Here is a 13012-nt window from a genome sequence, read left to right on the forward strand (position 1 = left end):
ATGCCGGGGAGTCTGCAGCTCCGTCCCCCAATCTCCATTACCATCGCGCTAAGGCGATATGGGGCAGATGGTCCTATTGTAACCCTTTGTGGTTGGGACAGAATGTGGGAGGGACTAGGGGATAGTGGACAGCGAGATTCATCAGAGGAGACCCTCTGAGAGCTGGGGATAGGATCTGACTCCCAGCCTCCCTCCACCCAGAGCTGGGAATAGAACCCAGGAGTCCTGGCTCCCAGCCCCCCTGTAACTCACTAGACCCCACTCCTCCCCACCCAGAGCTGGGAATAGAACCCAGGAGTCCTGGCTCCAAGTCACCTTGGGAATCCCAATTCCCTATCAGTGCTGCCCCTGGTCTGCCCACCTCCGCTCCCCCCAGGATCCCCAGCTTCTGAGGGCGAAGGTGGCCCCGATCGCCTCCCACCCCATTCCCCCAGATTAACCCTCTCCCCTACCCCTTGTTTTGCAGCCATGGCACCAAGGTGGACGCTGCTGCTCTGGGCCGGGCTGGCGCTGCTGGCGGGTGAGTGGGGATCCGATGCGGGGCTGGGGGGAGCTCGGGGTGTGGGGAGGGTCTGGGGGGCGGAGCAGGGATGTGGGGTTACCAGAGCTGGGACGGGGGCAGAAAAGAGCATCCAAGGGCTGGGACCAGACCCGGGCAATGGGAGGACCCACAGGGCAGGGAGGGCGGGAGAAGTCTCCACTCGCCCTAGGTAAATCAGGAGTGACTCCACTGGGGTTAATGGGGTCACTGTCCTTCTCCCTCACCCTGTGTGAACAGGAATAACTCCACTGGGGTCACTGGCGGCCAGTTCCACGCTCCCTTATCCTGGTGTAAATCAGGAGTAACTCATTGGGGTCATTGGGACCGATTCCCCCCCTACTCACCCTGGCGGCGATGGGCCATGTACATTTAAGCACACTGCTGGGCCAGCCTCCACGGTGCCCCGTGCAGCCTGGGTCCTTGGGCTGCTGTTCCAGACAGGCACAAGTTCAAGCAGCCTCAGGGCTGCTGTAACATTTGCAATGCAAACTGCTCCTGGCCTGGTTCTGGGCTGCAAGGCAGCCAGGGGGTGGGTGTCTGGGGCCACGGCCTCTTGCCTTAGCCACGCCCTTAAATTGAGGAAGGGGCGGGGCATAGCAGCAGCTATCGCTGCCTTCTGCCTGGCAGCTCTTCCCGCCCCTGGCAGGGGCCATGCCCCAGGTGTGCAAAGCTCAGGGACATGGCTTCAGTTTGCACACTTGCAGGGTGTGCCCACAGGGTGCCGCACACTCAATCGGCACATGCGATGGGGGCAGGGTGAGCGGCATAGAGCTCATCTGGGTGTGTGTGTGTGTCTGTGTGTGTGGGGGTACGTTAGTGTGTGTGTGTGTATCAGCATGTACGTGTGTGCCAGCATTTTTCTGTGTGTGTGTGTGTGTGTGTCAGAGTGTGTGCACGTCAGCGTGCAGGGGCAGTTTAGCGTTTCCCTTCTGCCCTGCCCCTCCTTCAGCCTGGTTGCCTCTGAGCTGGGCTAGACCAGCTGGGGAAAGAGGCTGCGAATACAGCTGAAGATGGGCACAGAGCAAGGGTCTGCTGACCACACCCACTTCAATTTGACCACACCCCTTCTGACCACACCTCTTTTTCTGATAGCCAAGCCCCTTGTCCATCTGGCCACACCCCTTTCCCCTTTTTTTGCCAGTTTTTCCCCCTCTGGCCACGCCCCATTCCCAGCTAGACACACCCACCCTTCAGCCATGCCCAATTCCCTGTGGCTCTGCCTTTCCCCCGGTGCCCGGGCCCATTAGCCCATCGTGGTGCCGGTGTCAGGGAGGGGCACAGTGCTTCTCCTGGAGAGCTGGTTACACTTGAGTTAGGGCTGTTTCCTGCCAGGGTTGAGCTGGGTTTTGAGGCCTCCAAGAGCAAAGGTGGCTGGGAGCCAGGACTCCTGGGTTCGGTCCCCAGCTCTGGGAGGGGAGTGGGGTCTCACGGCTAGAGCAAGGGGCTGGGAGCCAGGACTTCTGGGTTCCGGCCCCAGGTCAGGTTAGAGCCAGGAATTTTCAGATTTGGAATCTGAAATCAGGTTTCCTGGCTCACGGGGGGTGTAAATCCACTGGCTTTAGAGAGGAACTGGCCCCAGATGGTAACACCACCACCTGGACTCAGCTCTCACACACGCAGTTGCGGGGTGACTGCTCATTCACACTAGACTGAGTGAGAGGTGAATCAGCCCCACTGAGGGCCAGCAGAGCTGTGTGTATGGGGGGCAGCCCAGGGCTGGGGTGGCAGGGATCTATAGGTCAGGAGTGAGGGGCACCGGCAGGGCAGTGTATGGGTTATTGAGGGCTTTCGCCATTGCTATTAACTCTTCCCCATCATTAAGGCACATAAAAGCAGCTCCAAGACCCCCCTAGAGGGGCTGGCTCGGTGACTCCCCCTCTCTGTCCCGCTCCCCTCAGGCTCTAGCATGGCCGGCCCCATGGGCCGGGAGTTCATCACGGCCTTCATGCAGAATTACCTGGTCAGCAACTCCAAGGCCGACTTCCGGCTCTTCGTCTCCGGCTACTCACCCTCCACCGTCGTCACCGTCGAGGTGCGCAAGTCCCATTTCCGCCAGACCTTCAAGCTTGGCAAAGGCCAGACGGTCTCGGTGAAGATCCCGGCCAAAGCCGAGATGCCCGGCACCACCAAGTTCTGCAACACCGTCCTGGTGCAGGCAGACAAGGACGTCTCGGTCATGTCGCTCAATGCCAAGGAACTGACGGCTGACACCAGCGTGGTGTACCCGGTCCAGAGCCTTGGCGTAGAGTACTATGTCCTCACGCCGGCTGGAGACGCCGCCGGGACCTACAAAGAGTTCGCCGTCATGGCGTGGCGGGAACCCACCTCCGTGGAAATCCACCTGAAGGGCAGCGTGAGATTCCAAGAGCGGGTCTACGAGGCCGGCAGTAAAATCACCCTCTCCCTTGGGCCCTATCAGGCCGTCCAATTCCAAAGCAACCAGGACCTCTCCGGCACCCGGGTGGTGTCCCTGAAGCCGGTGGCCGTGCTGAGCGGCCACAGCTGCGCCCAGAAAAACACCAACTGCAACCACGTGGCTGAGCAGCTGCTGCCCGTCTCTGGGTGGGGCACGACTTTCTTCGTGCCGCCGATGCCCTTCCAGGCCAAATTCGACCTGGTGTATGTGGTCGCTGCCCAAGCCACGCTGCTCAGCTACCTCTCTGGCGGGGCCCCGCGGAGCCAAAAACTGGTATCTGGGCAGGTCCTGCAGCTAGAGGTGACCCTGGCCAACCCCCTGTACATCTCCGCCAGTGCCGGCATTCAAGTCTTCTTCTTCTGCATCGGCGGGGCCCAGGGCAGCGTGAGTTACGACCCCTTCTTGGTCAGCATCCCGGATGTCTCCAGCTTCTGCTCCTCCTACTCCATCACCAGCCAGCAGGGCTTCGAAAACTATGCCATCCTTGTGGCCAAGACCACGTCGGCTGCTGGTATCACCGTGGATCAGCGACCCCTGAACGGGGCGCGCTGGAGGCCGATCCCCGGCACAGACTATTCCTGGGGAGAGTTGAACCTGGGCATCAGAAGCGGGGCCATCTTGGTGGAGCACCCCAGTGCAGCCTTCGAACTGTTGAGCGTCGGGATCGCTCAGCGGAATAGCTACGGCCTGGCTGCCCTTTGCCTGCGTGGTGAGTGCGGGGACGGTTGAGGGGAAGGGGGCGATGGGAGGTGTCTGGGGGGTTGTGCTGCTGTTGTGAAATCGTAGGGTGGCGATTGGCATGAATAGACCCTACGGGGGAGCCCATTCATAGACAGGAAGGTCTCCAGGGCAGGGGCGCTGCACAGGGAGCCTGGTGCGGTCCTGCCATGCTCATCCCAAAGAGCATTCACAGCAAAATTCAGTCTCCCATCCGTCCGTCCGTCCGTCCGTCCGTTCATCCATCCATCTGTCCCCATACACCCTTCCATCCATCCATCCCTTCTTCCATCCATCCGTCTGTCCATCCATCCATCCCTCCGTCTGTCCATCCATTCATCCGTCCATCCATCCATCCGTCCCCATACACCCCTTCATCCATCTATCCATCTGCTCCATACGCCCTCCATCCATCCATCCCCATACACATCCATCCATCCCCATCCATCCCTCCATCTGTCCGTCTATCTATCCATCTATTCATCCACCCATCCATCGTCTCCAATCAATCCCCCCACCCATTCTTCCCTTCCATCCACCCCTCCACACTTCACCCTCTGCTCCCTGTTATAATGCCCTGCCTATCTCTCTGCTCGCCCTTTCCTTCCCATCCTATCCCCAGCAATCCCGATGCCCTCCTGCAGCTCCATGCAGTGCCGGAAGAAGGAGACTTGCCAGATGACCAGAGGCAGACCCGTGTGCGTGGCCACCTCCATGGCAACCTGCTGGGCACTGGGTGATCCCCACTACCGCACCTTCGATGGCCGTAACTACGACTTCGTGGGCACCTGCACCTACACCATGGCCAAGACCTTCAGCTCGGACGCAGCTCTCCCGGCTTTCCACATCACGGCCAAGAACGAGAACCGGGGCAACCAGAGAGTCTCCTATGTGGGCTTCGTGACCGTGCAGGTCTACGGCTACAACGTGTCCGTGGTCAGAAATGAATACGGATACGTGAGGGTAAGAATGTGCCCATCCCCTTTCTCTCTTATCTATCCATCTAGCTTTTCTTTTCTTTTCTTCCTTCATTTTTCCTTCTTTTCTTTTTCTTCCTTCATTACTCCTCATTTTCTTTGCTTTACTTTTCTTTGCTTTTCTCCCTTCATTTTTTTCTTCCTTTACATTTCTTTTCATTTCTTCCTTTATTACTTCTTTTCTTTTGGAAAAAAAAAAATTATTTCAGGTCAAAAACAAAAATAAAAGTGTTAGACATTTTCGGCAAATCGAAAAGTTGACTTTATTTGTTTTGGGGTAAACAAAATGTTTCATTTCAGTTTCAAACACTGTAACATTAAAGGAACTTTTGAATCGAGAAGTTGCCAAAGATGAAAACAATTTGATTCCCCCCCTCCCAGAATTCCAGCAGTGAATTGTTTTGGTATCACCGAATCTGCATTTTTTTTTTTCCTGAAAAACTGTTTCAGTCAAAAATTTCCCCCCGGCTCTACTGCCAGGCTGGGCTGGAGGACCACCTACCTGTGTCCCACCTCTATCAGCAGCAGATGTTTCACGGGAAGGTGCAGGGAACCTGTGGGAAGTGGTGACAGTTGCCCGCCCTGAGAAATCGCTCTTGTAAACACCATGTGGCTCGTGGTGAAATGGGTGCTCCTGACTTGGCCTGGGTGGGCTTTGAATGTACCTGGTTTTTAAGGGAGTGGTTGTTGGGAATAGGACACAGGCCGAAGAGCGTGCCTGCAATGATGACCATTGCTTGTGGCCACTCTCCCAGGTGAACGCTCAGCGCTCCCGCCTCCCCGTCTCTCTGCTGGAGGGGAAACTGAGGCTGTATCAGAGTGGGCGCTCCGTGGTCATCGAGACCGACTTCTCCCTGCGGGTCTCCTACGACTGGGACAGCTCGCTGGTGGTGAAGATCTCCAGCAGCTTCTGGGAGAGCGTGCGCGGCCTGTGCGGCAACTACAACGGAGACCCCGGGGACGACTTCGCCGCCCCAGATGGGGCGCAGACTGCCAGCCCTGTGGAGTTCGGGAGAAGCTGGAAGGTGGAGGACGGGGACAGGTTCTGCTGGCACGACTGCCACGGGAAGTGCAAGAGCTGCTCCCCGGAGCTGGTCGGCAGGTACATGGCCGAGCCCTTCTGCGGCTGGATCAGCAAAGGGGCGGGCGGCCCCTTCAGCCGGTGCCACTCTGTGCTCGACCCCAAAATCTACCTGGACAACTGCGTCTACGACCTGTGCATGAACGACGGCCGGCAGGAGATGCTGTGGCAGGCGCTGACGAGCTACGCCGACGCCTGCCGGAGAGAGGGGGTGGCCGTTTCCGACTGGAGGAGTCTCGCAGGCTTCCGTGAGTCAGATGAACCCCGGGTTTGGTCCTAGAACTGGTGCCAAAGGAATTCAGAGAGCTGGCTGGCTCAGGGGATGGGACCCGGGGCCTTTTCCCTCTAGGGGGCGCCGACGGGGCACGGGCTGTTTTAGGGGGGTGGGGAACATGATGGGTCGTCTCCGGTGAGGATTTTGTGGCCAATCCTCATTGCTAGCGGTCTCCCAGATTTGCGGCTGTGAAAACGGCGTCCCAGACTGTGCAGTCTGCTCTCCGGCTGCCCATCGCTGAAGGCAGAGCGGAGGGCGGGGGCTGCTGGCCGGGCGCCCAGCTCTGAAGGCAGCGCAGAAGTAAAGGGGGCAATACCGCGTCTCTCCCCTCTAATGGGCTGGTAACCCCCCTTCTGGGTTGGAACCCCCCGCTTGAGAACTGCTGCGGAGAAAACACAGTTTTTCCGGGGGTCAGTTGTGGCACAAATAGCAAATTTCGGGGGACTGCGCCGCGATTGAAATAGACCCCCCATCCCCGTAACACATTCCCCCTACAGAGGTGCTGGAGAGGATGGATCCGTAGCTGAAACCCGCACCTCTGGTTTGTGGGGGGGACCCTGGACCCCGCATCTGGTGGCTCCCAGAGACACAGACTCTCGCGCCATACTGTCATGAGGCTGCCCATAATAAATAGGGCAGCTATTCTCCCCCCGCCCCCACCGCCTCCCCAGTGCCTCCACTGGGACTGAAACCAGGCTGTGCTGATGGTGCTCTGCTTCCAGGCAGTTGGGGGGAGATGGTTAATTCGGGGGGGGGGGGCAGCAGGGAGGAGCCTATGGGCAGGTGAATATAGGAGGCAGGAGGGGAAGGGGAGGAGTCTGGGGGGCAGAGGAATGTGGGGGCAGGGAGAGTGGGGGGGGGGGCAGAGAATGCAATGGGGAGAAATGTGGGAGAGCAGCTGACCAGAAAGCTGGATGTGGGGGGTCAAGGAGGGGCTGAAGTAGGGGGGCAGAAAGGGGAAGATGGGGCAGAAAGGTGGGGCGGGGTAGCAGGGACAGACAGGTGCACAAAAACACACAAAAAGCAGGGCTCGTCCCCTCCAGCAGGGGGCGTCAGGGACACCCCCCCCCCACTTAACCTGAGATTATTTTGCAACACCTCCCTCCCCCCACTCCCTTGGGACAGGGCTGTTTTCTCATGATGTGTGAGTACAGCACCTTGCACAGGAGGTGCTGATCAGAGCCTTTAGACTCTGCTGTGCTAACAGCAGTTGTGGGGGGGCTGCAGGTTAAAGAAGCTGGAAACAGACCAACCCCTGCCCCACCCAGGAAATATTTAATTTCACCTATAAAAGTCTCATGATTTTTGACCATTCCTCCATTTTTCGGCGGGTCGGCAGGGGGATGCAGGCTGCAGGTGCTTGAGTTAAAGGAGCACTGCCTCAGTGGGCAGCAGTAGTAGAGCTCTTATCCTGTCTCTGAGGCTGATGCATGATGGTGGTGGTTCAAGCTGTAGCATGTGCTGAACGGAGTGATATCCCAGTGACCCCTCTGCTCATCCATTTGACAGCTCTGTCCTGCCCGGAGAACAGCCAGTACCAGTCCTGCGGCTCGGCATGTCCTGCCACCTGCAACGACCAAGCGACCCCTAACAACTGCTCTTTGCCCTGCGTGGAGACCTGCCAGTGCAACGCGGGCTTCGTGCTGGACGCTGGGAAATGCATCCCCGAAGCCGGCTGCGGGTGCGAGTTCGAGGGGCTCCTCTACGCTCCCGGAGAGCAATTCTGGGGGGACGGCACCTGCACGAGACGCTGCGTCTGTGACCCAAAGAGCAGGAAGGCGAGCTGCCAGCCCACGGGGTGCAGGGCTGGGGAGCAGTGCCGGGTGGAGAAGGGCATCCAGAACTGCTACCCCACCGGCTACGCCAGCTGCATGGCCAGTGGGTACTCCCACTTCCGCAGCTTTGACGGGCAGAGGTTCAACTTCCAGGGCAGCTGCCTGTACCAGCTCTCCGGGCTGACCAAAAAGAGCCAGGAGCTGGTGGATTTCCGGGTCCTGGTGCAGAACGCCCGCCAGGGTGGCCGATTGCTGTCCTTCAACAAAGTAGTGCAGGTCCAGGTTTACGGCGTGGAGATCACCATCAGCTGGGCCTATCAGGGCAAGATCATGGTGAGTCTGTGAGCCTGGGCTGGGGAGGACTGGGCTGGATCCCTGCTGGTCTGATATGATGTCAGCCTGAGGTTCTGCACTTCCTGTCCTAAACTCTCCATGCAGCAGTGGCCTTCCCCTGGCCCCATCAGAGGAGTCCAAAGTACAGGTGTTGATACAACCGCTTGATGAGGCTGGGAAGTGCCCATTTCACAGCTGGGGAAACTGAGGCACAGAGAGATTAATGGGGTCATACAGTCACCCAGCAAGTCTGGAATAGAACCGATCATTACCCCGCCCAGCTCTAACCAGTAGACCCCACTCACCTCAAAGCTGGGAACAGAAGCTGGGGTTCCTGGCTCCCAGCACCTCCTGCTCTAACCCACCAGGCTCCCCTCCGCTCCCAGAGCCAGGGAGTGAACCCAGGAGTCCTGGCTCCCTGCCCTCCTGCTCTAACTCTTTAGACCCCACTCCCCTCCCAGAGTGTAGGATGGTATTGGGAGCTCTGGATTCTGTGTCTTAACCTCAAGACCATCTGTCCCCCCAGTAACTTGTGGGCTGCGAGGCAGCTGCCCTACCCCAGAGCCGGCTGCATCTCAGAGCCAGGGGACCCGCCTCCTTGTGACGTTATGTGCGGCTGTTCCCCGGCTGCCCCAACGTAGAGGCAGTTGCATTTCTGCACTGGGGCTCAGTGATCCCTGCCTAGTCTCGTTGCAAGGTCTCTCTCTCTCTCTATCCCTAGGTGAACGGCGTTTTGACCAACCTGCCGTACCAAGTGGACATGGAGAAGATCTCCATGTACCAGAGAGGCTTTGACGCCGTGATTCAGACAGATTTTGGACTCAGCGTCACCTTCAACTGGCACAGCCGGATCACCGTCACTGTGCCCAGCACCTACGCCGGTGCCCTGGGGGGTCTGTGCGGCAACTTCAACGGGGACAGAAAAGATGAGCCAGCGGGGAAAGCCGGCGCAGGTGCTGGGCTCAGCTGGAGGGTGGCCGAGCCCTCGGGCTGCAGCGAAGTCGACGTGGGGGCCTGCCCCGACCTGGAAGCCCTCGCCAACCGCCAGCGGGGTGTCAGCACCGAGTGCGGGATCATCCTGGAGAAAACCGGCCCGTTCAGAGAGTGCCACAGCCAAATCGACCCCGAGAGCTTCTTCCTCGACTGTGTGTTTGACCACTGCCTGTCCAAGGGGCAGCTGGCCGTGCTCGGGCAGGTCATTGCCGGCTACGCCTCGGCCTGCCAGGCCGCCGGGGTGACTTTGTACCAGTGGAGGCAGCACGTCTTCTGGAGTGAGTGTGCGCCAGTCACACGGTGTTGGCGGCGGGGCCGGGTTTCCTGGGCCGCGCGAGGGCGTCGGGAGGGCTGGCTGGCGTGATGCGCCCGCCTAGCCTTCCGCTCTGCGACACCGTGCAGTGCTCTAGTCCCTGATGAGGGAGAATATTTACAAACCTAGATAATCCAGCCAGATAACCGCCGGCGTCAATGGGCCGTAGCGCGGCTGGAGTCAGTGGGGCAGATCCCAGCTGGTGTAAATCAGCACCATTGCATTGAACTCAATCCCGTTCCACTGACAAACACCAAGGAGGGTTTTAACCTGTTCCCCCAGACACCCCCTGAGCCAGCTCAGGGAATGGGCCTTTCCCCTCTAAGGGGTGCCGGCTCGGATCCTGCCCCAGGGCAGGGGACTGGCTGGCTCAGCGGGGTGGGGAATGGGGGGTGGGGCCTTTCCTCTCCCGGGGGAGCCGGCCGGGGTCCGAATTTGCTACCCTGACACGTCGTTCTGCTCCTGTCGTAGAGCTGGCCTGTCCCCAGAACAGCCACTACGAGCTCTGCGCCCGAGGTTGCCAGGCGACCTGCAGCAGCCTCTATGCCTCGACCCCGTGCCCGGCCCAGTGCCAGGAGAGCTGCGTGTGCGACGAGGGCTTCATGCTGAGCGGCGACCGCTGCGTGCCCACGGCCCAGTGTGGCTGTGTCCACCGGGGCTTTTACTACCAGGTCGGGGAGACCTTCCAGCCGACGTGCCAGGAGCAGTGCGTCTGCCAGCCCGGCGGGGCCGTGGCCTGTAAGGGCTTGTCCTGTGGCCCCAACGAGGAGTGCAAGGTGGCAGGCGGCGTCCGGAGATGCCACCCGCTCGGCTCCGCCACTTGCACCGTCTCCGGCGCCTCCCGCTACACCTCCTTCGACGGCGTCGCCGCCAGCCTCCCCGGCGCCTGCACCTACGCCCTGGCCACCACCTGCGCCGACGCCCGCCAGCTGCCGCCCTTTGCCGTCCACCTGGAGAACCGGCCGTGGGGCAGCGGGAAGGTCACCGTGGCCAAGCTGGTGTCCGTCCGCCTCTACGGGACCACCCTGGCCCTGCTGCAGGGCATGAGGGGGATAGTCAGGGTAAGTCCTGCTCAGGGGAGGGGCCTGGGAAGGTCCGACTCTGCAATGGGGTAGGCGCCGGGCAGGACCTGTCCCTGCATCTCAGAGACGGCAAGGTGGTGCCCCCAGCTGCGTTCTGTCTCCCGCCATCTGCATCTGGGACTGGCCTCTCCGGGGCAGGAGGATTAGATCTCCCTATGCGGGGGCAGAGAGCCGGGGGCAGAGAGAGAGGGGCTGATCCTGAGTGACTCTGGAGTCAGTCCTGTGCAATCTGTGAGCTCGCTCTGGATTTATCCCGGGGACGCTGTGATCAGATTCTGGCCCTGACCCTATCGCAGTCAGGGAGTGACTCTGGATTTACACCGAATCTGGCCCGGAATGGAATTCAGCCTGCCCGCTTGCCTGCTGCATCCCTCTCTGCCCCTGCCCCCGTGTCCACTGCCCCATGCTCACAGGGAATGCTCTGTCTCCCCCAGGTGGACGGGGTGTCCTACAAACTACCTATGGTCACGGCCGATGGGCGGCTCCGGGTGTATCAGCACGGCACCAACGTCCTGGTGCAAGCCGACTTCGGCCTCACCGTGAGTTACAACCTCCTGTACAACGTGAGAGTCACCGTCCCGGGGAACTACCGGGGCCAGACGTGCGGCCTGTGCGGGAACTACAACGGGCGTCGGGATGACGAGTTCCTGCTGCCCGATGGCAAGGCGGCCCCCGACCCGGCGGCGTTCAGCTCCGCCTGGAAAGTCCCCAGCCCAGGGGTGGCCTGCGAGGCCGGATGCGCTGGGAACAGCTGCCCGGTTTGCGACGAGACCAGGAAGGACGTCTTCAAACAGCGCAACTACTGCGGGCTGCTCACGGCCTCCGATGGCCCCTTCGCCACCTGCCACGGCACCGTCAGCCCCGGCGTGTATCTCAACAACTGCCTGAACGATGTGTGCCTGGCCAAAGGGGACTCCCAGGTCCTCTGCCAGAGCGTCCACAGCTACGTGACGGCCTGCCAGGAGGCCGGAGCTCCCATCCAGCCCTGGAGGAGCGCCTCCTTCTGCCGTAAGTGCTGCTGGTGTCGCACGGGCCTGTCCCATTCGCACCCCTGCCTCTGGGGGGGGGCGCGTCAGTTCTGGGCATCTCATTCCAGCCCCTTCGTCTGTTTGTTTCTTCTCATCCACTCTCTCCTCGTCCTCCCGCTCTGGCTGCATCCTTGCTCCCTCCAGGTAGGCTGTCGGTCAGATTTGCAGGCTGGGTGCGGGAAGGGAGCTGTACCCTGGAAAACAATGACTCCGGAAAGGACCCAGGTGTCCTGGTGGAGCCAGCTGCCCATGCGCTCCCCGAGCAATGCTCTGGCCAAGATGACGGCACGAGCCGGGGCTGGAGAAGCAGGGGGATAGCGAATTGAAGCTGGGAGGTAGGGTCCCCTTGAGATACGGCATCAGGGAGACCATGACTGGAGGCTGCGCCCAGCTCTGGGGGGCCGCACGTCGAACAGGATGTTGGGGAATCGGGGAGGGTGACGGGGATGATTCAATGCTGGAAAACCTGCCTGAGAGCCAGGAAGTGAAGAAGTTTAACCCAGAGAAGGCTCAGAGGGGACTAGATCCCGGTCTATCAGCACCTCCCTGGGAAGAGATTTTGGTGAGCAGGGGGCTTATTAACCCAGCTGACAAGGGCAGAGCGAGAGTTGACGGCCGGGGGATGAAGCCAGACAAATCGAGACTGGGAAGAAGGGGCAGATTTTCCCCAGGGAGGGGAATTAACTCTGGGAACGACTGCCCCAGCGACAGGGCAGAGTCTCCAGCCCTCGGAGTCTTTCCATGGTGACCGGCTCTCTCTAAAAGCACCGCTCTAGCTTAACCCCCAGATCTGGGCTGGGGCCATGCAGGAGGGCAGCCTGGTGGCTCACGATGCTCCCTGCAAATCTGTGACTCTGGGAATCGATAATTTCTCCTCTTGAAGCTCTGAGCTGTCCGGCCAACAGCCACTACGAGGTCTGCGCCGACCTCTGCTCCACCACCTGCGCCAGCATCACCGACCCCACGCCGTGCCCGGAGACCTGCGCCGAAGGCTGCCAGTGCGACGACGGCTTCTTCTTTGACGGCCAGGGCTGCGTGATGGTGGAGAGCTGTGGCTGTTTTGAGAAGGGGAGATACTACCAGGTACTGCTCCCTGCTGGAAGATGCGGGTCGGATCCTATCACCCCTAAGCTAAGTGGGAACTAAGACAGTTCCTTAGCCTAGAGGTGCATATGGTGGATCAAAACATTGGTCTACGGGGCTTGGCACCTCACCCCGGCTGGCCATGCTTAATTCCCGAACTCCAGAGAAAGACACAATCCTGATGTGCCTCTTGTCACTAAATTCTATAGGCAGTTCCTGGATCCCACTTGGATTTGTTATGAAAGATACTCAAGAGACTAAATAACCACCATCAATCCGCTTTATTGCTAAAAGTCCACAGTAGCATAGTTAGGGTGATGCAGCCTCGTTGTAGCAGTGTTGGTCCCAGGATATTAGAGAGGGGCCGAGGTTGTAGAGTTTCTCTTGGAGTTGTTTGGG

General features: G+C 59.9%; 1 protein-coding gene across 1 annotated transcript in view; it reads left to right on the forward strand.

Moving 5' to 3' along the window:
* LOC137149438 (IgGFc-binding protein-like) overlaps positions 1-13012 on the forward strand; it is a 185650-nt gene continuing 172638 nt past the window's right edge. Inside the window, exons 1-10 of the mRNA XM_067542955.1 lie at positions 1-91; positions 467-520; positions 2440-3666; positions 4297-4637; positions 5407-5980; positions 7516-8114; positions 8836-9385; positions 9892-10481; positions 10937-11510; positions 12414-12613. Of these exons, the coding sequence (XP_067399056.1) occupies positions 1-91; positions 467-520; positions 2440-3666; positions 4297-4637; positions 5407-5980; positions 7516-8114; positions 8836-9385; positions 9892-10481; positions 10937-11510; positions 12414-12613 (4800 nt within the window). The remainder of the gene's footprint in view (positions 92-466; positions 521-2439; positions 3667-4296; positions 4638-5406; positions 5981-7515; positions 8115-8835; positions 9386-9891; positions 10482-10936; positions 11511-12413; positions 12614-13012) is intronic.

This window comes from Emydura macquarii, unplaced genomic scaffold (assembly GCF_026122565.2).
Source record: "Emydura macquarii macquarii isolate MOO-44397 ecotype Brisbane River unplaced genomic scaffold, CSIRO-AGI_Emac_v2 contig_746, whole genome shotgun sequence".
Taxonomy (NCBI): domain Eukaryota; kingdom Metazoa; phylum Chordata; order Testudines; family Chelidae; genus Emydura; species Emydura macquarii.